At 42.2% G+C, this 27,688-nt stretch overlaps 1 protein-coding gene across 7 annotated transcripts in view; it reads right to left on the bottom strand.

Moving 5' to 3' along the window:
• Cacnb2 (calcium voltage-gated channel auxiliary subunit beta 2) overlaps nt 1-26,298 on the bottom strand; it is a 308,080-nt gene extending 281,782 nt beyond the window's left edge. For 4 of the 7 annotated variants that reach the window (XM_069990453.1, XM_069990454.1, XM_069990458.1 and 1 more), the window contains exons 1-2: nt 26,171-26,298; nt 17,428-17,520 (exon numbers count right to left, since the gene is read on the bottom strand). In XM_069990453.1, coding sequence (XP_069846554.1) covers nt 17,428-17,520; nt 26,171-26,269 — 192 coding nt within the window. In that variant the 5' untranslated portion in view covers nt 26,270-26,298. Of the gene's footprint in view, nt 1-17,427; nt 17,521-25,800; nt 25,920-26,170 lie in introns of those variants that run through there. The other 3 variants (XM_069990456.1, XM_069990457.1, XM_069990464.1) reach the window with 2 other exon arrangements.
• Nucleotides 26,299-27,688: the final 1,390 nt, after the last annotated feature.

Raw genomic sequence — 27,688 nt, 5'->3', positions numbered from 1 at the left:
TAAAGTTTTCAGATCAATAGAAAGCCCATGGATTGGGAGATCTTCACTAGCCATACAACAGACAAGGGTCTCATATCTAAAATATACTTGGAACTCAAAAAATTAAATCACCCAACAACAAATCCTCAAAGAAACAACTGCCCAATAAATAAGTGGGCTAAAGGCTTAAAGAGAAACTTCTCTGAAGAAGAAAGAAGGATGGCCAATAGACACATGAAGAAATGTTCAACTTCCCTAGCCATAAAAGAAATGCAAATCAAAACAACATTGAGATACCACCTCACCCCAATTAGGATGGCAAAAATCAAGAACTCTAACAACAACAGATGCTGGAGGGAATGTGGACAGAAGGGAACCTTACTTCATTGCTGGTGGGAGTATAAACTTGTTCAACCACTTGGAAAGCAGTGTGGTGGTTCCTCAAAAGACTTCACATAGAGCTCCCCTATGACCCAGCAATCCCACTTTTGGCCATTTACCCAAATGTTTACAAACAAGACCACACTAAAGCTACCAGCACAACTGTTTATTGCAGCATTATTTACCATAGCTAATATATGGAACCAACCCAGATGGCCCTCAGTAGATGAATGGATCAAGAAAATGTGGTATATATACGCAGTGGAATTCTATGCCTCCATCAGAAAGAATGACATTGCCCCATTTGTTAAGAAATGGAAAGGCTTGGAAAAAATTATATTAAGTGAAATAAGCCAAGCCCAAAGAAACGTAGGTCCCATGGTTTCCCTTATTTGCAATATCTAGTATATGTATGAGTCAAGCAGAAAAGGTCAGATAATGTTATGTTAGGAAAATGAACCCTTAGGTATGTATTTAAATGTTTTTTTCTTTCATGCATTTGTTTCTAACTCATTTATAAGATTATTTCTTTGTTGCTTTGTATGTCTCTCCCCCACAGTATAACCTCTGCTTTCACTATATTTGATGTCGGTATAACTTGTGGAGGAGATGGGGAAAAACAAGTCATTTAAGGATACAGGTGGACCCGTTGCAACAATGAGAAGTACAAGGTGTCATGTCGAAAACGAACTTTACAACTTTGGTGCGGGGGGGGGGGGGGGAATTGCGTGGGGGGGGCGGGGGGAGGCTGGGAAGGGATGTGAAGGGTAAGCAAAGGAGGAGGTTGCAGTGCTTGATAAGAAATGTGCTCATTATCTTGCTCATGTAATTGTAACCCCTCTGTACAGTATGTTCACAAAAAATAAAAATAAAGAAAATAGTTTATAAGCATGCCTATCTAATGCCCATGTCTATCTACTTTGTAATGGTGCAAGAACTTATACTCTCAACTACCATCATCTGTTATAGTGGGTAGTAAAATGCTAGAGTTGTCAAATGGGGGGTAAAGTTAACAAAAATCCCAGCCTCCAATATCTGCTCAAAATCTTAATTGGCAGTAAATTTTAGGCTTGCACCAGCTACATACATTTCTGTTCAGGAAAAGAGGTTCTTACCCAATAGGGCATGGACCTTAGATTGTGTCTCTATTGGGGCACATCAGAGGTAGCTCTTATGCATTGTAAGGGTCACCAAAGGTCAGGGTCACCAAAGATCAGGTTCCCCAGACAGCCAGAAAGAATGCTTTTGCAAACCAGAGTACTAAACAAGCTGCACTACTGTAGCCGAAGGAGAAATCTATGTAGTTGTTAAAAGCTAAATGTTGTCTGGAGTTAAAATATTACTCCTAATGACATCTGATCCTAGCAATCCCCTGGTAAAATAGTCAGGGCCAACACCCCTAACTGAGCTTGAAGAAGTTACAAAAGATAGATCTTCGCCCATCAACTGCCCTTAAGATCAAAGGACCAATGTCATTTTTAGGAAAATGAGGCAGGTTACGGGCTTAAGCCCTCTATGTCTTCCCAGGAAATCTTAGCCAAAGTGGAAGAAATCTGGTTAACAAAAGTTGTAGCCCTGGTAAATCAACCCGGGCCACTGCCTAAAAACAACCTTAAAAACCAGGCCCCAGCCTGCCTAGCCTATGCTCTGAGTGGAAGCAACCAGGAGAATATTGAGAGATTTCCCTGAAGTCAGACTTCTGTCTTAGGTTAAGTTAATATTGCTTTTTGCATTTTATTATAATAATGTTCCTGCAGAACTTGCAGGCAACTCAGAACAAAATGTGCAATTGTCTGGGAGATGCTGCTTCTGCCCAGCTCAGTCAGATCCAGCCCATCCCTTCCAAGCTCGAGATTCCATTTTGGTTAAGAAGTTCATCAAGGATAGCCTCATAGCCACTTGGAAGGGATCCTATATTGTCATCCTGACCACCCCCACCACGGTAAAAACAGACGGGACCCCTGCCTGGCTTCATCATATGCCATTTTTTTTGGGGGGGTCCGGTCATGGGGCCTGAACTCTGGACCTGGGCGCTGTCCCTCAGCTCTTCAGCTCAAGGCTAGCATTCTACCACTTGAGCCACAGCACCATTTCCGGCTTTTTCTTTTTGCTTATGTGATGCTGAGGAATCGAACCCAGGGCCTCGGGCATGCAAGGCAAGCGCTCTACCACTGAGCCACCTTCCCAGCCCTCATATGCCATTTTGGATCTGCTCAAACGTAAGACTTTGGTGTCACCTTTCTGTCAGCTCCTTCCCTGGAGCCTCCTTCTTGTCACACACTTTCTGTGGTACATAGATTTGTAAACCTTACCCAGCTTTACCCGGGAGGGGATTGCTGGTAATGTTGAAGTTCAAAGTCTCCTGACCATATGGGTGCCAGTTACATGGGGCTAGCAGCTGGAGACTCTTTAAATTATAGGTGAGAACAGCCTAGGCAAAAAACGAAAGGGAAACTGAGAAGCCTTAGGAAAAAACACGTTTTTATGCTAATGAAACAGGTGTAGCACAAGAGAGCCCTTTGTAAAAGCTGTTTGAAGTAACTTGGTTAGGCTCATGGTCCTAATGGACCAATGCAGCTCTCTCACTAGTTAATCAATTATTTGATTTCTGCACATAAAACCAGTGGAAATGAAATAAGGATAGTGGGTCTAACCAGTACCATCTTGGCCCAGACTAGCTCAGGTACCATAATGCCAGGCCTTGTTTCATGTCTTATGTCTCATGTCTCCTGGCTTTCTTCCAGTCAACACGGAGTCCCACTTCAACTCTCTATTGGAGTTGATCTGGTTGATTGGTTCTGTGTTTCTGCTCTTTCTTTGCTTTGCTACTGCCACAGCTCAGTTTTCTAACAGTGTTAGGTATATTCAAGGGGCTGCGGAGATTTGTGAAAGGAGTCCACCTGCAGTTGCTGGCTTTCTAATAAAGACTACCAGCAGTTAGAACTCTCAAAATGTGACCTGTTTCTCATGACTGAATTCCCATGTAATAACATCAATTCAAACACTGCCAAGAAGGGTTACAGAGTTAGGCAGTCCAGTGAGAGAGCAAAATCAATGTGCAACCCCAATGCCACACACACTCTCTCTCTCTCTCTCTCTCTCTCTCTCTCTCTCTCTCTCTCTCTCTCTCTCTCTCTCTCTCTCTCTCTCTCTCTCTCTCTCTCTCTCTCTCTCTCTCTCTCTCTCTCTCTCTCTCTCTCTCTCTCTCTCACTCACACACACTCTGCAAGTAGCATCAGGACACTCCTAGCCCTTCAACTTAAAGAACAGGCAGGGAAATCCAGGAGGATGGAGGCTGGCTCAAGGCACAGCAGTCTTTGTTTTATTCTCAATAATTAGAATTGGAAACAGAAAGATTCAGGAATTCTAGAAGTTTCCAAGAACTTCCTCCTGCTCATTTCTTTTCCCCTGCCTCCATTCGACAGAGATATGGAGCTGTCAGCACCATTTCTCTTTTCTATCTGCACCTGGACAGACCTCACCAGCCATAGGAACAGATGTACAACTAATTTATCCTCAAAATGATAAATGGATTTAACCTCTCAAACAGAGATCTAGGAAAATGTTATGTGTTGAAAGTTTAAACCCTGGCAACTTATAAGTGTGTGCAATAGTGATTGTTTCAAGTTTGAACTGCCTTGATTTTTAAGATCTGACACTGATCATTTTTCACAGAGAATACTTATGACTATAATAAGCTGGGTGAAGTGACACATATCTGTACTCTCAGCCCTCGGGAAGCTGAGACAATAAAGATCTCAAGGTCAAAGCTAGAGTGGGCTACATAGCAAGATTCAGTTTCAAAACAACTCAGTAATAACAATAATGGTGATGATGGTGTTACATTACACGAGTAACCCAAATTAAGACTAAATTCAATCCTAAAATAAAAGATGTACACATTCATTTCACCTTATACAGTCATACATAGGTATATATACATATATATATGCATATATATAATAGATAAAAGCACTTTGTACTTAGAGCCTGGCTTATAAATTATATAACTTTCTCAAGAAACATAATTTGACCTAAAAATATAAATTAAAACAAATCATTTTTGACCCAAAAACCTACAATGCTTGAAACCACAAAACAAATGGTATTTGCTAGCAAATGTATTTCCCTTTGAAATGCTTTACACTGCTGGAAAATACTCTGAAAACAAGAAATTGCGTTGGTGCTGAACATGTGTAGACTTCTTATTACTTCCTAAGAATCTAGTGTAAGTATTTCCATAGCACTTACATTATTTGATGTACTATCCATAATCCAGGTTGCATGCCAGTGGCTCACATCCCTCATCAGAGCCACTCAGGAGACAGAGATTGGGAAGATTCTGGCTGGAGAGCAATTCTGGAACAAATGTTCACAAGACCCTGTCTCAACCAATAGTTTGGTATGCCATGTCATCCTTGGCTACTCAGGCAACAAGGATCAGGAGGACTGTGGTTCCAGGACAGCTCAGGCAAAAAGTTTCCAAGACTTCATCACAATAGAAGAAGCGGAAGATTGTGGCATATACCTGTCATCCCAGCTATGATAGAAAGTTTAAACAGGAGGATCAAAGTCAAGGCTGACTCTGGGGCAAAAGATAAAAAGTTCTCTCTCCAATGTGAGAAAGGCAAAAAAGAACTGGAGACATGGCTCAAGTGGGAGAGTGGCTGCCTCTACTATCACAGAACAAAAGACAAAGTAAGCTAGAGATAAATTGAAGTTTATGGAAGGAGACCCATGAGCTGGAAGCAATGCTATGTTATTTCACATCACCAACTTGATCATCCACATTGTGGTGCTCAACGTGGAGGTCTTGGGACAAATTCCCACCTACTCCTAGATTCTAAGGGGATGCCACCTGTGAATAAGGCATTTTGTAAGCTACATGCATCTTCCCTGGTGCAGTTACCATCTTGAGGAGCAAAGCGAGATGGTCATGCAGGTGGTATACCACCTGGGCATCTCAGGTACAGTGATGCATTTGTTTTAATTTTGAACACTTGCAGAATTTGGGTGCACTCTACTTATTTGGCTCCATCTCCTATCCCACTCAGAGCCATAATGGACACAACCCTCCTCTCCTTCATCCCACTGCTCCTCCCTGCCTTTGCAAAGGATGAGCTCTCTTGGCCTGGCGTATCCTTTCCCAAACACTGCTGAAAGATGCAGCCTCATCCTTCAGCCTTCATTAGACTTTCTCTCCACTTCCGCATGGCACAAGCAATCTGGTCCATGTGTGTACCCTTCACATTCTGCATTCACCTCTACTGTAGAACTCTTAATCATGGATGCGAAGGCACAAGTATATTCAAGAATTCCATCATTTCATTCTACATCTGGCTGGTAGCCTGGAAAACAGTACTTCCCATACTGATGAACTAATGAATGAGTAGTCACACGAGGACAGTGCAGACAACTTAGCACAAATAGAAGTCAAGAGAGTCAGGTCTAGATCTATATCCTAGCCCTATGTCTAATGTAGTTTTTATACACATCTAAATGGCCAGAGGAATTATTTCATCATCAAAGAAAAGCACCTTTGAATCCTGAATTCACAGCTGATCGGCTCTGAAGAAGAAAGACTCAACACAGACATGTGCTTTTGAAACAACTGTGCTTGTAAGTCAGGCTACCCGCAATGTCATTTATTTAACCAGTATGGTATGGGTTATTAATTCACGTTCTTAATCATGTCTCTTCATCTTCTCTGAACTGCAATGGAGAAATGGTGGAACACACCAGTAGAACAGTTTTGGTCTGTTTACAAGACTATCGTAAACACCTCCCCCAAGACTACTAAGAGCTGTCTAATAAATACTAAGCAATTCTTCTTCCACAAGGGGGTAATTACACAGGGTAAAGAGCAGAGTCTCTAGGTAGCCAAATAACCTATTTTTCTCAAACAAGAACAACAAAAAAATTCCTTTTTTCTCCTCAAACAAATGGCCTGAGACAGAGACAGAATGGTCAATTCTCAAACCTATGAGACCACTAATGACTACTTATATGTAAGGGAGAATAATCCGTTGGCCAGCAGCATCAGTTCCTAAGGGGTTTACATAATTTCATGGGAAAAGCCACTAATGGGAGTTCACCCATTGCCAGAGGCTATAAAGTCCCTAACCTTAGTGAACTTGATGCTGTCAGGAAAACCTATTGGTGCTGCAGTTGTAGAGAAGTTCTGAAACATTCCCAAAGTTGCAACACTCTGTAATGAAGTTGTCAGGATCAAACATCAGCCTCTACCCTCCCCTCAGTGATCAACAGAACTCAGAAGCTAGCAAGCACCAGCTTTCGAAGGAATCTGTCACCATGTCACCAACACTAGTGCTCATCCCAGTATCCCAACCTCCATTAGAAGTATGAATTACTTCTCTATGCCTTAGGCATAGGTCATTGTCACCAGTCCCCTCCCACCCTGTCTGGTCTTTCTCAGAGTTTTCTGCCCGCTCCTCCTCACTTCATGTCTCCCTCCTGTCCACTCCCCTCCCCCCAATAGCTATTCATTTTTTAAAAAATCCAAACCTGTAAAAATAAAAATGAACAGTACAATAATTGCCACACCTTCACACAGGCTCATTAACTATGAGCATCTTTCTTTGGTGCTCAATATTAAACAGAGAACTAGTTCTTCCATGGCTCTCCACTTTAACCTTAAGCCAGCTCTTAAGAGCCTTGTCCAGATGTTGCTGGAGTCCTGGCTTGGGTGGGGACCCCTGTGCTTCCTCCTGGTTACAGTGGCTGGCTTTGGCCAGAATCACCTGGTGTTGACAATCTCCTGTTGCCTGACAAATATCTAAATACTGCCTTGAGTATACTAATCTAGAATAAATACTCTGTGTTAGCCAGGTGCCAGTGGACCACGCCTGTAATACTAGCTACTCAGGAGGTTGAGATCTGAGAACTGAAATTTGAAGCCACCCTGGCCAGGAAGGTATGTGAGATTCTTGTCTCCAATAAATTACTCAGAAAAAGACCAAAGTGGTGCTATGGCTAAAGTGTAGAGCACTAGTCTAGAGCTCCTTTGGCTCCCAGGCCCAGAGTTCAAGCCCCAGGACCAGCAAAAGGAGGGAGTTATGGGAGGCAGGGGGTGGGGGGAGGATGGGAAGGGATGGGAAGGGGAAACAAAGGAGGAGGCATTATCTTGCCCATGTAATTGGAACTCCTCTGTACAGTATTTTCACAATAAAAAAATAATATGTGCTTTCCAGAGTATGAACTTGGGCAAAGGAATGAACTTCTCAAGGTCTCTTTTGATCACCTGCTGAATAGGATATGAACTGAGCGGTGCTGATGACCAGCATGCTTAGCAGAGTGACTGGGACACTGCCAGTGTCCATCAGCCAATTGTCATCTTCTGTCAAACACTGAATCTGACAATGCTGGATGCTCCAACTAGCCAACCCATTACTGTTTTCTACAACTTTTTCTTACCTCAAGATACGGACTCAAATCCATCCCAGCAGGGAATCCTTCTATTCACTGTAGTCCCTCCTATCTCCCCCCTGTAAGCCTCTAGCCTTTCAACACACCCCACTGTTCAGGCACCCAAGTGTTTACCATCCCAGGAACACACTGTGTATTTACACCCTTCTAAGTTATAGTTCAGATCAATACCCAACTGTTTCCTATGCTTACTGCTCAAAAGATAGTATCATTTCCTCCAGACTCACAGGGACTTTTTTTTTGTTTTTGGCTTCTCTAAGAAAATACTTCCCACAGGTTCACAAGAATGGCTATTTATATGTTAGTAAGCATAGTTTTACTATTTCTCTGGGAGCTAGTTCCTACTTCATTTTTTTTCCCTCATGAGTCAATCTGACCCCTTGATCTCTTCCAGGTAATAGAGCTCAATCATGAGTTTTTAATGCTAATATAACCCATGGCTGGGGAAATCTTTCACACAGCTTTTGAGACCTGACTTCTTCAACACATTCTGGCCCCCGCAACAGGAAAACTTGAAATAAAACCTGTAAAAGACTGAATAAAGTTCTTCATCGGGAGCCATGCCATGTGAACGAATATATATCATCAAAGAAGCCAGCAAGAGATGACATGTGATCACTGAGATTTTTTTGTTCTACAAGTAACAAATACATAGCAGGGCATTCTGACCTCCATGAAGGCTTTCTTCTTGCCACAGCTCTTCCAATTGTCAGAGGAAAAGATTAAGTGAGACTCTTAATTCTTCCCTCTTCAGGGGAGGAATTTAAACTTCCATGAGCTGGAAGTTAATAACTGCAACAACTCAATAGATCAACTCACAGGCGGGGAGAAATGGAAGTATAAAAATTTACTTTTGAAACAGCAAGTACAAAAAAAGTACAAAATCACTTTAAAATAATCTTGGTACATTATGGAGGACACGGATGTTGATATCATTACAAATTTTAAAAAGTCTGCTGGGTACCAGTGGCTCACGCCAACAGGGAAAAAAGTCCACTAGAGACTCTTATCTACAATTAAGAATCAAAAAGCCCAAAGTGGAGCTGTGGCTCAAATGGTAGAGTGTTAATCTTGAGCATACATACATGTATGTATATGTGTATATACATACGTATACATACACAAGTGTGTGCTTTTGTGTATGTATACATACATACACATACACACACTGTTTTTTAAATATAGGAAATGGTAAAAGGAAACCTGAAAAGTCATATTCATGTATCTAATTTGCATATAATGAAACTAACATCATTCATGCATTGCCCACGTGCAATAGTTCACATGTAGTTTACCATCAGAGAAATTATGCTAAAAGTTGAATCAGATTCTAGGTTATGCTGATGAATTTAATCTTCCATAGCTCCCAGACTTTTAAACATTTTATAAATCTCTGATATGTCATTATCTAGAAGTTATTGAGACCTTAAAAAGATTTCACACCATGGAGAAATAGTCTAAATAAAAATTCCATCTGATAATATAAAATAGTATTCATCAAAAAGAACTCCAGGAAATGGAAACAAGAGGTTTTTCTCTTTGTTGCTGTCTTTGTGGGGTTGTTTTTTGTCTTAAGGAGGGTAAGAGGAGCACAAAAACGAAGGGAAAAAGGGTGAACAAATCCAACAGTCACTAGACACTATCTTGAAAATAAACTCTAACTTGTGGATGGGATGGGGGGAAAACTGGGAAAGAGCGAAGGAAGGAATGACATTGTCCAAAAAGACATGCACTCTTTACCTGACTGATGTAACTGTAACCCCTCTGTATTTTACCTTTATAATAACAATAAAAACATCATGCAAGAATTTTAAAGTGGATTCTTAAGGTACTAGTTGAACTTAATACGCTTATTAAGTACTTTACTTATACCAATTCATAAAAAGAGATGAAGGCATCCTATATCTGTATGAACCTATTGAAGCAGAGATAGGGAATTCCTCTTTGGTTCTTTACTTTTCTAGAAAGTGGCCTGTTTCTGATTTTCTAGATAACTAGCTTTTGGGTTCAATGTTTGCCGTCATCCATTTATTATTATACCAGATACTTGAGCTATAAGGAAACAAAAATGATTCTATATAAAGCTCATTGGAACAAACACTATCTGTTAATGGTTGTATAGGATCTCCCCAAATTCCCATGTTCGGGCTCCAGCCCCTCAGGACCAAGAACTATAGATAATTTGGAGATGAGATCTTCATGAAAGTAATCACTTCACATGGATTCACTAGTGTGGACCATACGCCAAATGACTGGCATCCTTACATGGGGGAAATTTGGGTTCAAGGCCAGGTAGAGATGCAAGTAGCCATCTGGAAACCAAAGAGAACAGCCTGGAACAGATTTGAACCAGGGTTCAAAAATGTTAGGACTTTCTAAGCAAGAGAAGTTTCTGAGTTCTCAGGCCCCAGATACTCAGACAAGAGAAGGAGATAAAATGCAGGCTCAGGGAACAGAGGTCCAAACAGGCAACTGTCTTCAGGCTCTCTTACGACAGGTATAAAGGAAAAGAAGGAACAAGGACTGGGAACCCCCTTATGCTAAGAGCACCAAGAAGACCCAAAGATGCAAAGCTCCACACCAAACAGAATTCTCTAAAATATGACAACGTATGACTGATTGGTGGGAAAGCTTTCAGGAGGTTCCCAAATCTATATGTTCCCCAATGTAAGTCCATAGAAGACTCAGAAAAGGCTCTTGAGTTTTCCTGTGACCATCTTCTTTCCATTACTTGATTCTCAAACTTGTAAAATAAGCTGAGACCCAGATAAGAAGCAGGGGAAATTTCAGCATCTTTCCCCACATCCCTATCTGCATCACAGAACACAGGTATGAGGACCCAGGTATGGAGGACAGAGATAAAATTTCAATACTGAAGTTGTTAAACTAAACCATACTGAACTTGTTTTTAGACATAAGCAAAACACACACACACACACACACACACACACACACACACACACACACACACACACACACACACACACACACACACACACACACACACACACACACACACACACACACACACACACACACACACACACACACACACACACACACACACACACACACACCTCTCTCAAAAATGAACTTCTTTGGCATCTGACAATCATCCAAGGTGAAAATTTCCAGAAACAAACCAATAGGGACAGGAATCAACAACATTCTCAGGTAGAGAAGACAGAACTAATTCCAGCTTCTACTACACTAGTACCTCAGATAGCTCACCTGAACAAAAAAATGAATAATTCAAACAAGTAACTGATCTTCAGCAAGACTCCGAAAAGTTTAGAATTTAACGGAAACATACCCTTTGTGGTCAGGTCAGTGCTTAATGAAACTTTCCCTAGCCACACTTACTAGTTGCTCTATGTGAGATTAGCTGAAGAAGGTTTAAATTATTCTCATGGGAATAGAACATTTAATAATTTAATAATCACTGTGTGGGAATTCTATGACTTCACATGGCTTAGCCAAACAGACAATGATTAAAAATAGAAGAAAACAGGGTTTTGATGGAAACTATAATTCCAAACAATCTGTGAGTCTAAGAAAATAAAGATCACCTGCAAAAATAATTCTTGGTTTTAAAGTGATATATTTATCCCAGTGCAACAATTCTCCCCCCACCCGGATACATATTTAACCCACAAAATAATAGAGAACTTAATTCAGGACAGGATTCTCATTCCAAATACATAAAAATCGACACTAATGAGGAAGATTGCTTATGCAACCCTACCCTTGCACTCCTACAAAAATTATGTTCACATGGACACAGTTAAATTTAATTACTGTTAAAGTACAAATTCTAAATTTTGATTTAATGCTGTGTAAGATACATACATCTAAGGGACAGAAAGTAAAATATTCTTTGTAAAATACCCTTAACAGTTGATTTTTCACTGAAAAGGTAAACATTTTTATACTGACATATTTATAAAGAGTTGTTGAGAGAACACAAAACAGATTCTGCCATTCACAAAATCCACGTGAATGTCTAGAAAGATAGGAAGACATTTACAGGAAACCACACCAGCACTAAATCTACCACCTTGTTATTTATAGTTGTGTTTGTGACAATTTCAGTCTAAGAAGGCAACAAGCCAGTATTTAAGGGCTGAGAGATTTATCCAACCTTAAACATATCAGTCTACACAGGTCTGGATTCTGTAATCATTATCACAGTTTAATCTGCCTTTGCAAAACAAAACTAAAAAATAGATCGTGTGTCGCTGTGATTAATCGTTCATATTTAAAGCCAATCTGAACTAATATAAAAGATCCAAAAAAGCAGCAGAACATGGTACTGGGAGACAGTGGAATTTGTTTAGAATACCATGTTCTCAAAGTGTCAGGCAGCCTTCTGTGAAATATTTGGTTCATTCCATTTTGTCATCCTGATTTGTATTCTGGAAGCCCTTAGAAGCTACAGGATCATCTCGTTACAACCACAACATATGTCGGTGAGCAAAAACCTCACATCAGCTGCTGAGGAGTTCTTCTCTGCTTTACCACAAAGAATAATTGGACTTAAAAGTTCCAAGAACATGATACTGAATCCTCAGACTTGACTTTGCAACACAGAGGTCACTCTCTGAGGCTCAGGGATGCAGCCAAACAGTTGGCCAGCATTCACCATACATGGCAAAGCGGTATAGGAGAGCTCAGATGACCGTGGGCTCTCAATGAAAAGTGGCCATGCTGGAAAATCATCAAAATAAAGCACAACTGGCAACTTCTCTCCTTAGCATTTGGTGTTCTTCTTAGGAAAACTGCCAGGTACATCAGGGTAGCCAAGGAGATCACGTGACTTTAAGAGAAGGAAGAAAAGAAAAAAATAACAGAAGCTGAAAGAAAGAAGGAAAAGAGGAAAGGCCGGCCAGACAGACAGACAGATCAGGCTAAATAAGAACACTGCCTCCCATCTATCCCCACCAGAGTTGCTTTAATTTTGATGTCCAGGACGTTATTTGCAGATGTACATAGTTTCCCTTGACCTTGGCAATATCAAAGAATTTGTACAGTTAGCAGTTCTTGCACAATCGCTGGAAAATAACAGCACAAATGTTCTACCCTTCAATGCCAGGCCAGCCTTGCTGCTGTTTATCCCACCTATTTCCTTCCAGTAAACTAACTTATCCTCTGGGTGCCAGTGGCTCATTCTTGTAATCCTAGCCACTCAAGAGGCTGAGATATGAGGACTGAGGTCCCAAGCCAGCCCAGGTAGGAAAGTTTTTAAGACTCATCTCCCAGGAATCACCAAAAGAAAAAAAAAAGCCATAAATGCAGCTGTGGCTCTGGTGGTACAGTGCTAGCTTTGAGCAAAAACAATCTCAGGGACAGGACACAGGCCCTTGGTTCAAACACCAGGACAGCACCAAAACAAACAAACAACAAAAAAAAAAAAAACACCCTAATTTATCCACCTAGGAACTGCTGCTTTGTCTTCTTTCTAACCAATAGAACTTAGGGATTTTTCTTTGTTTTTTTAATGAAAGATCTAAGTTAGAAGAAAACTTTTCCACCTAGTAAACTATTAATAAAGCCAAGTACTAAATGCAAAGGGTTTAAGGATTGCACCTTTTCCAGACTTACAGTGACCGTAGTGGTCTCATTCACTCATCTGCTCACAACGCAAAGCCAAAGACAGAGTTGAGACTACAATCAAAGACCACTCTGGTATCTATAATTATCTACATAACAGCCCAAGATAGTCACAAACACCTTTTTAGTACATAAACAATATGAACAACAGAATCCATGAATTCTATTTACCGTGCCTCAAAGTTGTGTTACTACTTCCTAGCATGGGTTAAAATGGAAATATCTGCTTATAAAGCAAAGGCCTCACTCAACAGCCTGGAAATGGCTCCATAGGAGCCTAACTTAAAGCCAGGGTTTGTGTATGTGCCCAACTTTCCCTCAGGGTCAATATGAGCCATTCTGGGACCACATCAGCCAGTTACCCTTGAAACAATGCAACAGCCCTGGTGCTGGTGGCTCATGCCTATCATCAAACTACTAAGGAGGCTGAGATCAGAGGATTGTGATTCAAAGCCAGCCCAGACAGAAAAGTCTGTGAGATTCTTAGCTCCAATTAACTACCAAAAAAACAGATGTGGTGGCAGTTCAAGGAGCCTTGAGCTTGGAAACAGTGCCCAGGCACTTAGTTCAATCTCCTGGACCAGCACATATACATCAAAAAACCCACAGTCTATAGGTGATTTATACTCAAGCTCATCTCTGTTTATCATCTTTTGTTGTAAAGAAGGAAGGGTTTCAGAAGCCCCCGCCAAAAGTATGATTTTTGAATTTTATATGAGAAAAGACAAAATATTCTTCCAACTCCAATTTTCTTCATCACCAACAAGTATGGTGGAATATGGTTGAAATTGTGACACCAACTGAGAAATTTGCACAACATTTGATGGAAAAAGGAAAGGTTGGTTTTTAAAATTCTCATACAACCACTAGGTGCTAGTGGCTCATGCCTACAATCCTAATTCCTCTTGAGATTTGAGGTTCGTGGTTTGAAGCCAGCCCACGCAGGAATGTTCATGAGACTCTTATATCCAATAACTTACTACTTAAAAAAAAACCCTGAAGTGGAGCTGCGGCTCAAGTGGTAGAGAACTAGCCTTGAGCAAAAACAGCTCAGGGATAGCACTCAGGCCCTTAGTTAAAGCCCCAGGACCAGCACCAAAATGAAAAATCCTCATACAAACAAGAACAAGTGGCTCACACTTATAATCCTAGTTACTCAGGAGACTGAGATCCAAAGTATCCGAGTTCAGGCCAACAGGGGCAGAAAAATTTGCTAGACTCCATCTCCAAAGTAAACAGCAAAAAGCCAACCTGGAGGTATGGCTCAAGTGGCAATAGTACTAGCCAAACAAACAGGAGGCCCCCACACACAAAAGAATACTAATGTCTAGTGAAAAATTATAATGCTGATGATCTTAGTCTGATAAGTAATAAAGTCAAAAAGCAGATAACTTCTTATCTTTACATGCATTCTTCCTAAAGATTCTGAAATGGAGGCCTGGGTACTGTCCCTTAGTGTTTTTGCTTTTAATTTTGTCGTTCATAGGGCTTGAACTCAGAGTCTAAACACTCTTCCTGAGCTCTTTTTTCTCAAGGCTAATGCTCTACCACTTTGAGCCACAGCTCTACTTCCAGTTTTTGAGTGGTTAATTAGAGATAAGAGTCTCACAGGGACTTTTCTGCCCAAGCTGACTTCAAACCAAGTTCATCAGATCTCAGCCTCCTGAGTAGTTAGGATTACAGATGTGAGCCACTGGAGCCCAGCTCCCTTAGCTTTTATTGCTCGAGAATGGCGCTCTACCACTTAATCCAAAACTCCACTTCTGGCTTTTTGGTGGAGATAAGGGTCTATCTCACTTTTCTGCCTAGGCTGGCTTTGAACACTGATCCTTAGATTTCAGCCTTTTGAGCTGCTAGGATTACAGGCATCAACCACCCAGCTCAGTAAGATTTTTAAAGAACTCACATAAGCAACAGTGGACTCTATGCCATTAACTTCACTGCATCTTTCTACCTTGAAACATCTCTGCTTCCAATTCATGACCTGTCAGCCAGCTTCCTGGCATCATTTTTTAATTGCCAGAGCTATGGGGACCAAGAAACAATCTTTTCTTCTCTACCTCCACCAAAATTCAGCCTGGATATAAGTGGTAGGGGTTACATTTTTCCAAGGGCAACTTCCTTTGTTTCTGAGGCAGAAGAAATATGAATGCTAAAATGGCAAAGCTCCTGGGTGACTTCCTTTGACAGACTTCCCTAAGTGACAATGTCTTCGAGCCCTAGACTCACCCCAGGATCATGACACCTGTTGTGCCCAGCAAACTGTAGACCACAGTACGCAAATCCTGGGTGCCTCTCACAGTCTTCCCAGGACCCTATGCCCAGAAACACTATCGGAACATTGCTGTAAGCAGGTGTCTCTTGCTTCATCTTTTCATTCCCAATGATTCTTAGCAAACACCATCTTGCTGCTTTACTCATTCTCATCGTCTAGCTTTTCCTGCAACCAAAACAATCTACAATTGGCCTAGACCAGGACCAACATTGTTCCAGTTGAAAGTTCCCCAGACATATACTACTGGGGTTCTCAGCAGCTATGGGGTACTGGTGACTAGGAAGAGCTCTGTCTACATACACACACACACACACACACACACACACACACACACACACACACACACACACACACACAAAAACAATATAGAGCAGTAAACAGCTGTGAACAGAGCACAGAACACTAGAAGAGGCCCACCAGCAGACTCAATGAACATAGGGAGAGATGGAAGTAGAACCAATCTTTCCCTCCTCCCCCTCCAAATAAATCCAAAAGTCAAAAACGATTTATAGCAGACCCTTCTGGCAAAAACTAATGTCCTGGTGAAGAACCCAGAAAAGCAATTTGTAAAAGTGACATCCCAAAGAATGTGCTATTTAGACAGTTTTCCCAGTTGAAAAACTCTCCAGATCCAGAGAATGAGTTGTCACCAATAGAAAGGTATTACAGGATCACTCCTGTCATCCTACTTAGGAGGCTAAGATCTGAGGATACAAATTCAAAGGCAGCCCAATCACAAAAGCCTGTGAGACTCTCATCTCTAGTTAATCACAAAAACAAATGAAGACAGCAAAAAAAGAGAGTGGAGTGTGGCTTAAGTGGTCAAGCTCCAGCCTTGAGTGAAAAGTCAAGCAAGAACATGACCCCCAAAGTACTAGCACAAAGAGAGACAGAGGGACAGAGGACAGAAGGGCAGAGAGAGAGACAGAGAGAGGAAATGATCTATGAGAGAATTGGCCAGAAATGGTCATCATTTAGGCAAGAAAGAGGTTCTCTTCAACTCTTCCATCCCCTACTCTCCACCATGAGGAGAGAGATCAAGATGCATGTATGCATTTCATGAGATTTCACAGATCACCACAGTCCTTAGGGACCTGGCTGTCTATATGCTCCTCTGGGACTCAAAGGCCCTTCTGGAACCATAAAAAGAGTGTTTATCTGTTGTGTGATTGAACTTGAAACATCTGTTTATGGGATGGTCCCAGGAATATACCACAGTGTAACAGAAATGAAGACTATGGCTTTGTCTCCATGGACAGCCACTTATTCAATGACATCTCATCACTCTATTTTAACCTTCAATGTGTCAACCACTCAAGACCACGTGCTTGGCTCAGTCTAAATCCAAAAACAAAAGCAAAGAAGAAAACTCAAGCAAGGACAACCACCATATCTCCACCTCATTCTCCAAAGAACCACCCAAATCCAAAAACAAACGAACAAACAAAACAACTGTAATATTCCCAAAGCACTTCTGTTATTCTGCTACAAAGAAACCCATGGTAATGAATTCTACCCCTGACTTTCCTTGACCTGCCAGGAAAGGAACTGTAATTATCCCTCCAACGTTCACTTAAAATACAAATATTTTCATTAGGACATAAGACATACAAGGTTGGCTCCAAAGTTCAAGTCAAGCAATACTGAATGGATCTTAAGGATGAGAGTTTAAAACTACTTAAAAAAAGAATTTCATCTTAAATATACTTCTGGAAACTGTAAATCAGCTTTCCTACCTGACGAACGAAACTATTTGAGGTAGTATCAGAGGAGGTACTTCCGTCAGATCCTTTAAATCTGTTCTTCCTTCTGGCTCCTTTTCCATAGGACTACAAAAAACAAAACAAAACAAAAAAAAAAAACAAAGGGGAGAACAGATTATTATTAGACCTTTGTACAGGGAGAATCCAGGCTACTTCTATACAACAAGACAGGCTGTAAATGCACAATAAACTGCCATTGTACAGAAAACATTGGAAAATCAGTCTATATGGAAAAAAGTTTTTAGATAAGGCATTTAATATCTAATGCATTGAAACAATTCACAGTGTTTGCAAATATATTAGAAGCCAAGAGGCAAAAGCCATGGAAGAAAAAGCATTTAAATATAGGCATTTAAATTAGGCCCTGGTTGCTCATGCCTGTAATCCTAGCTGTTCAGGAAGTTGAGACCTGAAGATCATGGTTTAAAGTCAGCCTGGGCAGAAAAGTCCATGAGCTTCTTATCTCCATTACCAAAATACTAGAAGTGGAGCTGTGGCTTAAGTGGTAGAGCACTAGCCTTGGGCAAAAACTCCAAGTCTGCCACCAAAAAAGAAAGAAAAAAAAAGCAAGCAAGCAAGCATGCAAGCAAGAAGGCATTTTAAAAGACTGGGGGAAATCTTGAATGGCAAAGTGCTTGCCAACTATGCTTTCCCTAGTACAAGAAAAAAGAAAAGAACGAACTGAAGGAAGAAAAGGAAAAGAGGAAAGGGAAGCATTTAAGAACAAGAAATCAAAGTTAAAAATAATTAAGAATAAAGAATTGAGTCAAGCACAAATATGTACAAATGAACTTATTTCTTCACCAATCCATGTATAATGCTAAGTATAAAATTATTGCATATATTATAAGTGAAAAATATATCAACACAGAGGTCTAGAGTGAAATACATATAAAGTCCTGTCTATTGCAGACTTTCAGCCTATTTCTTAAACCTTTTCAGCACTATTTTTCTCATCTTAAAACTGAGATTAAGTATTAAACAAAATTATACTTCCTAGAGCAATTTTAAATATTATATGGAATAATTTATTTAGAGCATTGGAATAAGATCGGGCATATGTAAGGATTCAAAATACACAAACACATGAAAATTGGGAAGTAGGAGACTGAAACATAACAATTATCAGGCTTCTAGATACTTTATCCAATTATCAAAACCAATTTCCCATTTTTAATCACTATATTCATAGTTTGAAAATGCTACTGGGCTGTTTGGTGCATTCATAAGGTTTAAATTAAAAGTATCTTCATAAACCATCATATACGCAACACTTAGGCAAGCTGAAATCTATTACAAACATTTGTGTTATGAGTAATTTAGATGAATCTGTAATCAGCAGGAGAGTGGTATAATATTAAAGCAAATTTTTTTCTTTAAATATGTTTGTTCTCTTCCAAGTATCTAAGGGGTTTATATAATACAAATGGGTTTCCATGGCATTTAATTAACTTTTTAAAAAGGAAAGACCAGCTCGGCCCGGCTTTCATAATGTAATGTACAAGATTCACTTCACAGCTTATTCTTCTTTCTTACATAAACATTATTCAGTAAACTGTTGAAAAATAACATTCTTTTATCAACACCCTTCCTTTCCCAATTACTGGTAAAGGACAGAATGCTTCACAAGGCCCGAGAAGGCTAAAATAAGGTCTGAAAAAAAATCTAAAATTAAAAAAGATCTATGTTATTCCATTATTCCATATGGAAAAATACTTATTACCCTGAAAGGCTTTTTAAGGCCTGTCATATTTCTTTAGACAAATTGGAGATGATTTGGGTTAAACATACCATTTAACCTCATGAGGAGCATACTTATTGTTTTGTTTTCAGAACAGAGACAACATAATGTTACTCCATTAATACTTTCTCTTCAGGTACCATTTTCAGATGAGTGGAAATGTGTGTCGTTACAATTAGGTGATTGTTTGCTTTAGCTTTCTCCTGATAAACATGTTTTCCTATTCAGCTGCCTCACAATTACACAACAGACATTAGAAGAGCCACAGGAGGAAGATATTTAGTCCTAGGGGAGGCTGTTGAAATTTAAAAAAAAGGGGGGGGGGGAAGAAATGGGCCCATTTAAAAGTGTGAGTTAATTCTTCTAGACCTCTGGGAATATCATTTACAAACATTATTTTTAGGCAGCTTAGCATCCTACAGGGTCAATGAATCACAAGCAAACTGGTGACCGTTTTGAGGAAAATATATACTATCTTTTCAATCACTTGAGGGATTTTGTTCCTTAGCTTCCATTAGTTATAAAAGGGAGGTATTTCCCTGCTACATTTCCCCACGCAGGCATTAATATATTCCAATCTATCTCAACCTTCCCTCTCCTCCCATCTTCCCTTCCTCTTCTAAAACCAATGTCAACAGGTTTCGCTGTTCTATTTTCATAGCTGCAAACAATCTACTTTGACCAGACTCATCTTCCTCCACCCTCCTCCCACTAGTACTCTCCTAGGTTGAGTTGAGGTGTGACTTTTGAAAAAGTGCTAACTTACTCGTGTTTCATAGCATCTATTAAAAGCAAAACCGATCCACTTAATTATACCCTAATTCTGCAATTTTCCTCATTCAGTAATTTCTCTTTCCAACTGTCCTTCTTGTAAACTTCAAAGTGACAACATTCTTTTTGACAAGAGAAAGAAAAGTAAAATTTCAAGTAGAGTTGGGAAGTTAAGTCTATTTTTATGTACCTTAAGACAAAGTTAGTGAAAATTAAGACTGCTGCCAGTATCCTTTAAGCTAGTGAGCATCTAAAACTGAGTCCAACTCACAATTAAGGAATGGAGTATTTTATCTGAAGGAATTAGAAACAAAAAGAAGACAAACCATCTTCTAAATGAAAATAAAAATAAGATCAAATGTCCTAATATTTAAATTCAAATGCCCTAATATTTAGTTGATATTATGTAGAAATAAAGCACTGTTTCCTTAATTTTCTACTTGTATGAACAATGTAATTTTAAAACTACTTTTTAACAGCACTAGGTACATGACACCCACTGTCAGAGACAACCCTTAGAATGGTAGGAGGAGGAAGACATGGAATGTTGCCTGAGATATGCCACCCCATAGATCCTTGCTGGCACAGGCAGCTTCCTAAGCCCTTCTTGGAACAAAGCTACCACGTTATTTACATTCCCTTAACTATATGGAGCTTAATAAAAACAAATTATGTCAGTATAGTGAAGAGGAAAAGAAAACTCAAGGCACCTAATTTGTTTTAGTTGTCCTGAAATACCAAATTAACATGTCAGAAACTTCTAGATTTCTCTAAAATTCACCTTTAAAAAAAATATTAAAAGCTGGGCTTCGGTGGCTCAGGCCTATATTCCTAGCTAATCAGCAGTCTGAGAGCTGAGGATCAAGGTTCAAATCCAGCCTGAGCAAGAATGTGTAAAACTCTTCTCACCAAATGAGAGAGAGAGAGAGAGAGAGAGATAGGAGAGAGAGAGAGAGAGAGAGAGAGAGAGAGAGAGAGAGAGAGAGAGAGAGGGGGGGGGGGGGGGAGAGAGAGAGAGAGAGAGAGGAGAGGAGAGAAAGAGAAAGATAGAAAGAGAAAGAAAGAAAGAGCGGGGAGGGAAGGAAGGAGAGAGGGAAAGAGAAATAAAGAGAAAGGAAGGAAGAGAGAGGAGGGAGGGAGAAAAGAAGGGAAGGAGGGAAAAAAGCAAGCAAGCAAGCTGCAAGTGGAGCTGTGGCTCAAGTGGTAGCGCACAAACAGACATGCATGTGCAAATACGCACACAATATTTAAGATCTTCAAAATTCAGCATGATGTTAATATCAGCCTTATACAAATCCTTCCTTGATAATTAAAAAAATGGATTTGTCTTAAAGCCCAGTCAATAAGGAGTCATGGTTTGAGATGGAATTCAAATCCGATTTCTGAATGGTTGAAGCACAAGGTACTAGTGAATTCTTGAAGTTACTCCTCAACTGGCTACTTCAGCAGGGCGAACAATGCGGTCAGGGCAGCCACCTAGGGACAGCTCTTCTGGGCTTGATGGGGAGGTGGCAGCTCCAGCAAGGGGAGTTGAGTGCTAAGGCTATTTCTCACCCCCTCCATTCATGCTCAGTGAAGTTGATCCCTTCGAATTTTAGACTTTCCCTTTATAAATCAGATCAAAATCAACTTTAACTCTCTGTAGTTTGAAAGAAACAGGCCTCTCTGCTACAAAAATCATAGAGTGCCACTCCCCACTGAGGGGTTAACAGGCTCAGCTTTTCTTAAAGGGCCAGAGTTACAGTTTTATATAATTCAAAGGAGTTAAAAGTTCCTATCAAAAACTATAAAGAAACTACAACTATCAGAACTAAAAAGAGGACCACTCAGACACTGTATTTCAGATTTGTAGAACATTCAGAAATTCTCACTGGCATGCTTCTATTTTTTCTATGCAACCCCAGAAATATATTATATATCTACATATATATATATATATATAGATATATAATATATAAGCATTCAAAAGGAAAATGACCTGTAATAAGGAGCAAAGATTTTTTAACAAAATATAAAGCACAAGGTCTATGACTGCTACATCTGGAGACTATACAAGATTGACCATTACACCTTAGACCTATGAAGTTTCTATTAAAAACAAAATTAAAACACACACACACACAAACTGTGGTGATTTGGTTCTAAAGCTACAGGCATAGAGCCAGTGCCCTGTATTGCTAAATGCCCTGGCTATATTGCCAGGTCTAGTACTTGAAAAGCAGCTGGTGAGCCAGGCTGAGGTAGAACCAGCTGGGATTGGTTGCTAGGTGCAAAACAAACAGGGCCTATGCTCGCTGTCCATTTTCAGGTGTGACTGGAGATGCTAGCTACAATCTCTGAGGCCTAAAGGGCTGAGCTATTGCTCTTGGTTCTTGTCTATTTCCTCTTTACCATTGTCACTTGTGCCTCATTCTCTAGGCCTTTGTCCAAAAACTCCCCCAAAAAATCACAATAGGAGTCACCTGGGGAAAGGATATTTTTCTAGAACTGCTTGAGAGGAAAAAAAAAAGGCAAATAGCAGACAGGGGGAATTAATTATGACACTGTATTTGCATTTCATTCAACTCAACAGACTCAAAATATTATTGCTTCAACCTGTGATGAATTCAAATGTTATTCCTTGAGGATGTGTTATAGTCATTATTGTGTGTTAAGTTTTTGAAGTCTGTTCAGACTGGCCACAGTTCAAGAGCTCAGAAACTCAGAAACCACAGGTAGCTGGGGGCTATTGTAATGAACCTTGCAGATCCCCAGTTTGGAGAAAGTCCTACAAGAATGTTTGGTTTTGGAGGTAGCCCTTGCCCAAGTTTGCACTGAACCGTTTTAATAAGTTACCTACAAAGTAATGCAAGGTTCTTTCATCAGAACTTTTTAAGAATTTCTAGTGAGGTGGCTATTCACGCTAAGAAATATATCCACTTTGCTTTTTAACACTTCTAGATAGAGGAGGAAATGCACCCATTATTACAGAATTCTCTTTGCTAGGATACCTGTAAGGACCACGGAGAATCTGTAAATCTATAGTTTTTGCTTTCATCATAGAAAGCATGCAATATAATCCTGAGGTGAAAGGGAAAGGATTCTGAAAACACAAGAAATGCTTGAATATTCTATTTCTAAATAGAATCACTATTACCCAGTGTCTCAGCAAAGAGTGCTTTCTCTTGCAAGCCAGCCTCTTTTAATTTTATCTCCACTCTGTTCTGCCCAGAGATACAATGGCTGGCATTCCCAATGCTCACAGAAACTTCTGATGTCAGGAGTTAGCAGATAAAGTAAACAAAGTAATGCTGCCCTACAATAATGGATGTAATATGAACACAATTTAGGTAAAATTGCTTTTGCTTTGGGAAGGCAGAGAAAGCCAGGGAATAGATGTTGTAAGGGTTAAATATTTAAACCTCACCCGGAATTATACACATTTAAATCCATTCCTCTCTTCCCCTATTCTACCCTGATTCTAGGCACTCACTTGCTAATTGTTCAAGCTTGACCTTTGAAATGTTTGGTGCTTAAAGGACCTGCTGGGTGGTTATTTTATCTGCCTAAGTGTTCTGAGGCCTCCAAGATGTGGCTTCTGATTGACTGCCCAGTCAGTGTGATGCCTAATTGTATGCAATGTCTAACTTCCTACACTCTCTTCAAAGTAGGAGTTTTGAATGCATGCTGTAGATTACACTTTTAAATCTGGTGACTGCTTTGTGTGTGGCTCTCTACCACCTCTCTCAAAATCATTCACCTGGTAATTTTTTTTAATCAAATGCCACCTCTTCTATGAAGATCTGCCTAAGTCCTCAAAATAGAATACTGGTGACCTTTCCTCATGAGCCTTACAAATTTCTCTTCTCTACTTAAGAGATACCATTGCTGTACATTTTTCAAACTTGGAGCTACTGGTATATCAAACCTTTGAAGGAAGAAACTATCTTCCAGTTATACATGTTTGATAACTTACCACATTTAATAAATCACCAATGAAATTAGTACCTCTTATTGGAGTACAGTCATGCTTTTAGGGAAGGGAGTAAGCCCTATCATCTCCAATGATTCAAGCACTCTATTTGGCTGTAAGTGTAAAAACAAACAAACAAAAATCCCCCCAAGGAACATTAAAAAAAAAAAAAAAAGCTAAAGTCCCTTACTGGATCAACACTCAAGATCTCCATACCATGGCCTCTGAATTCAGTTTTTACTCTTGCCTAACTTGGCACAGGTTGGCATAAAGGCAAATGTAAGTAAGCTGTGTGGACCAGAATTCAGATCCTAGTTACTTGTGTGTGTGCCAGTCCTGGGGCTTGAATCCAGAGTTTGGGTGCTGTCTCTGAGCTCTTCTTGGCTCAAGGCTAGTGTGGCCTATCACTAAAGCCACAGCTCCACTTCCGGCTTTTAGTGGTTAATTGCAGATAATAGCTATGTGAATATGCCCATATAAAATGATGCTTATCGAAATGAACTCCAAAAAATGAAAACAAGATTTTTTTTGGTACTGTTTGCAGTTAATTCTTTTTTCTCTCTCCCCCCCCCCACCCTTTAGTGTATTTCTTTTGTCTTGTTTTTGTTTTTTTTTTTTTTAAAGAGGCTCATGGACTTTGCTGCTGGGACGGGCTTCAAACTGTCCACCTCAGATCTCAACTTCCTGAGTAGCTAGGATTGCAGGTGTGAGCCTACACTCTTAACTATTGAGTAAACCACATGGTCAAGGCAGATTAAATCTGGCTTTTTTACCACTCCAAAGAGACAGATTTCCTATTATATAAGTTCTTAAGATTCTCCATTCTTTCTCCGTCTGGAATCCAACTATGTTCTCTAAATGGAAGAAAGCTCAACAGAGCCATGCCCAGCCACAAGTGCCCTCGCTCCAGTATCAAAATACAGTCCATTTCCACTTTCAACACAACAGCGGGTGGAGGACACGTGCAAACATTCCCGGGGGGAGAGGGTTGCACACACCCCCCACCTACCTACCCCACAGTCACGCTCCTCTCGCATGCTCTCCATAGCTGCTGTATTGTGTGTATGTGTGTGCACACACACGTATTTGTTGATACGCGCACGCAGGCATGATAGTCACAATTCACAACAGGACAAACATAGGCTTGGAATCAGCCAACCCAGGCCATTTAAAGCAAGAGGAAGCGATTCTACAGCAAGGAAATGTAACCCTAGCCTCTCAACCAACAGACCAGCCCAGACTCCGGGACTCCCCAAGTCCTCACCAACGCCACCCCCACACCGCTAGTATAAACGTGGAGTGTCCCTACCGCCCAGATCTAGAGGTGTCTGTCACCCCAACTGTACCTGCCAAAGCGTGACGTCAGTGCCACCTTCTCACCGCCCAAAGCCCACAACTGGTATCTCCTACTTCACAAGGTGTAGAGCCAGGACGATTGCTTTTCCTTCTTCTCCCTCCTCCTCCCCCGCCCCCACTTCCTCACCCCCAAACTGCTATTACTTTTTAGAGGAGGAGAAGAGATCCCCGAGCTGCCTGAAATGGCTAACATTTTCTGGAGGAACAATAAAGAAATAATAATCACAATAACAACAACTTTCTCTTGATTCCCACCTAGCTGCCTCCTCTCTCTTTGGGGGTTGGGGGGGAGGGTTAGGAAAGTGGGGTTCCGGGCAAACCTTGTCGAGTGCCCAGGGCAGGGATCTCAGATCGGAGAAGCTGCGCCCCCACTCCCCGCACCCCGCACCCCTGCCCGCCCCCCTCCACCCCGCTCCCCTCCCCACCCCGCGCTGAGGCTTCCCCGCGGGGGCCCCCCGAGGGCCAGGCAGAGAGGGCCCCCCCCGCGGGCGGCGCACCCCCTGACCCCCACCCCCCCAGGACTCACGATCTTGAGCAGGTCCAGTCCGCTCGCCTGGTTCATGGCTCTCCATGCGCCTCTCCCGGGCAGGGGCGAGGCCAGCGGGGCGGCGGCCCCCCGGGAGACGCCGGGGCGGACCGGCAGGTCTCCCCCGCCCCCTTTCCCACTTGCTTGGCAGAAGCCGAGGGTGAGGGGGGGAGAAATGGAAGCCGAGGCGGAGGCCGGCGCCCGGGGGGCCGGGTCCCCCCGCCCCGCACGCGCGCACACACACACACACGCCCGGGCGCGGGGAGAGGGGGGCGCGGGGGGCGCTGGGGCGCGGGGCGGCGGGGCCGGGACTCAGGGGGCGGCGCGCGGCGGCTCACAAAGCCGGCCGAGGGCGCGGCGCTCGCGCTACCTGTGCTCCGGGCGCCCCGCTCTCCAGCGGCTCCATCTGGATCCCGGGCGCCGCGGCCGCCGCTGCGGGAGGCGACTTGGACATGTCGCTCTGGACCATTGGCGGAAAAATCGGAGGTGTGGCGGGGGGAGTGGGGGGTGCAGTCCGCTTCTCAAGTCTGCGACCGGCCCTCCCGGCGGCGGGTCCCCTGCTCCGCCTCCTCTTCGCCCCTCTCCGGGGCGTGGGGCGGGGGGGGGGGGCGCGGGACGCTGCCGGACCGCGTGTGTGCAAGCGAGCGGCGCGCGGAGCCGGCGGGCGGGCGAGCGGGCGGCGCGGGGCGCGGCTGGGTGGCGGGGAGAGGGGGCTCTCCGCCCGCGGTGGTGGAAACGCCAAGTGCGGGCGCCCGGAGGGAGGGAAGGAGGGAAGGGGGAGGGGGGAGAAGAAGGGAGTGGGGAGGCGCGTCGGAAAGCGAGAGTGACACGCAATCCACCAGCCCCAAAAAGTTCCTCGGGGAGGCGCCCAGCCCGTCCCCGCCGCCGCCTTGGAAAGTTTTCCGAGGCATCGCGGCCCTGGCGCGGCTCCCCCCCGCTTGTTTTCAGGTGGACCCGGGGCCTCCCCGGCGCGGCTGATCGTTATAAATGTATTCGACGAAGGATCCGGCGGGCGATTGAAAACACTCGGTGCAGTCGGCCACCAGGGACCCCGAAGGCACGGGGCCGGGGCTTGAAGTAGGGGTCGGACTTCCCTTACCCACCCCCCCGCCCCACACCCCGCACCTGTGTCCCCGCGTTTTCCTGTACTCCTCCCCACTGCTCTTTTTCTCCACCAAGAAGCTTTTTCTGCTGGCAGAACTGGGCTTTTTCGATGGGGCTGAGAAATCCTACTGTGAAGTTTGGGACAAAATAAACCTTTCCTTTAGATCCTAACCTCTTAATAAAATGGCTTAGAAGAATCCAGATTTTCCTGGCGTGTGTGTGGTGGTGGGGGTTAACTTTTAGTATGACAGGATGCATCTTCTTTTTCACAACTTTGACTTGAGTGGCAATCTCTGCTGGTACCAGTTTTCCGGACACATAAGGTCTCTCCTACTTTCTAACAAGAGTTGTATATTCTGGAATATATGCCGTGTCTTCCAATTGCCCTTCCTACCGTATTTTACTGTGATGTAGGCACCACCTTCCTTCTGGGCTCTTCTCTGAAACAGCTATCTCTTGCAAACCTCTGGCCACCAAGCACTAGTCCTAAGCAGGCCCTTAACAACAAAGCAGGTGTTGTGGTAGGCTGAGAAAGTTAGGTAGGCCTCGCCCAAGTGCCATTGGTTTTCTTCACCTCCAGTGTGAATGCCATTGTTAGTTATATCTCACTAAATGTTAAATAGAAGCACTGAAATATGGGTTGGCAGTTGTTTACAAGGTCAGTGGCCACTTTAAAACACACACACACACACACACACACACACACACACACACAGGAAGTGGGGAGCTAAGAAGCTGTAGTTTAAGATATGGGTGACCCTGAGCACTCATCCATAGTTCATAC

This window comes from Dipodomys merriami, unplaced genomic scaffold, assembly GCF_024711535.1.
Source record: "Dipodomys merriami isolate MVZ:Mamm:240054 unplaced genomic scaffold, mDipMer1.0.p SCAF_4, whole genome shotgun sequence".
Lineage (NCBI taxonomy): Eukaryota > Metazoa > Chordata > Mammalia > Rodentia > Heteromyidae > Dipodomys > Dipodomys merriami.
Note: the sequence above shows the minus strand (reverse complement) of the source record. Positions and strands in the feature narration are given on the sequence as shown.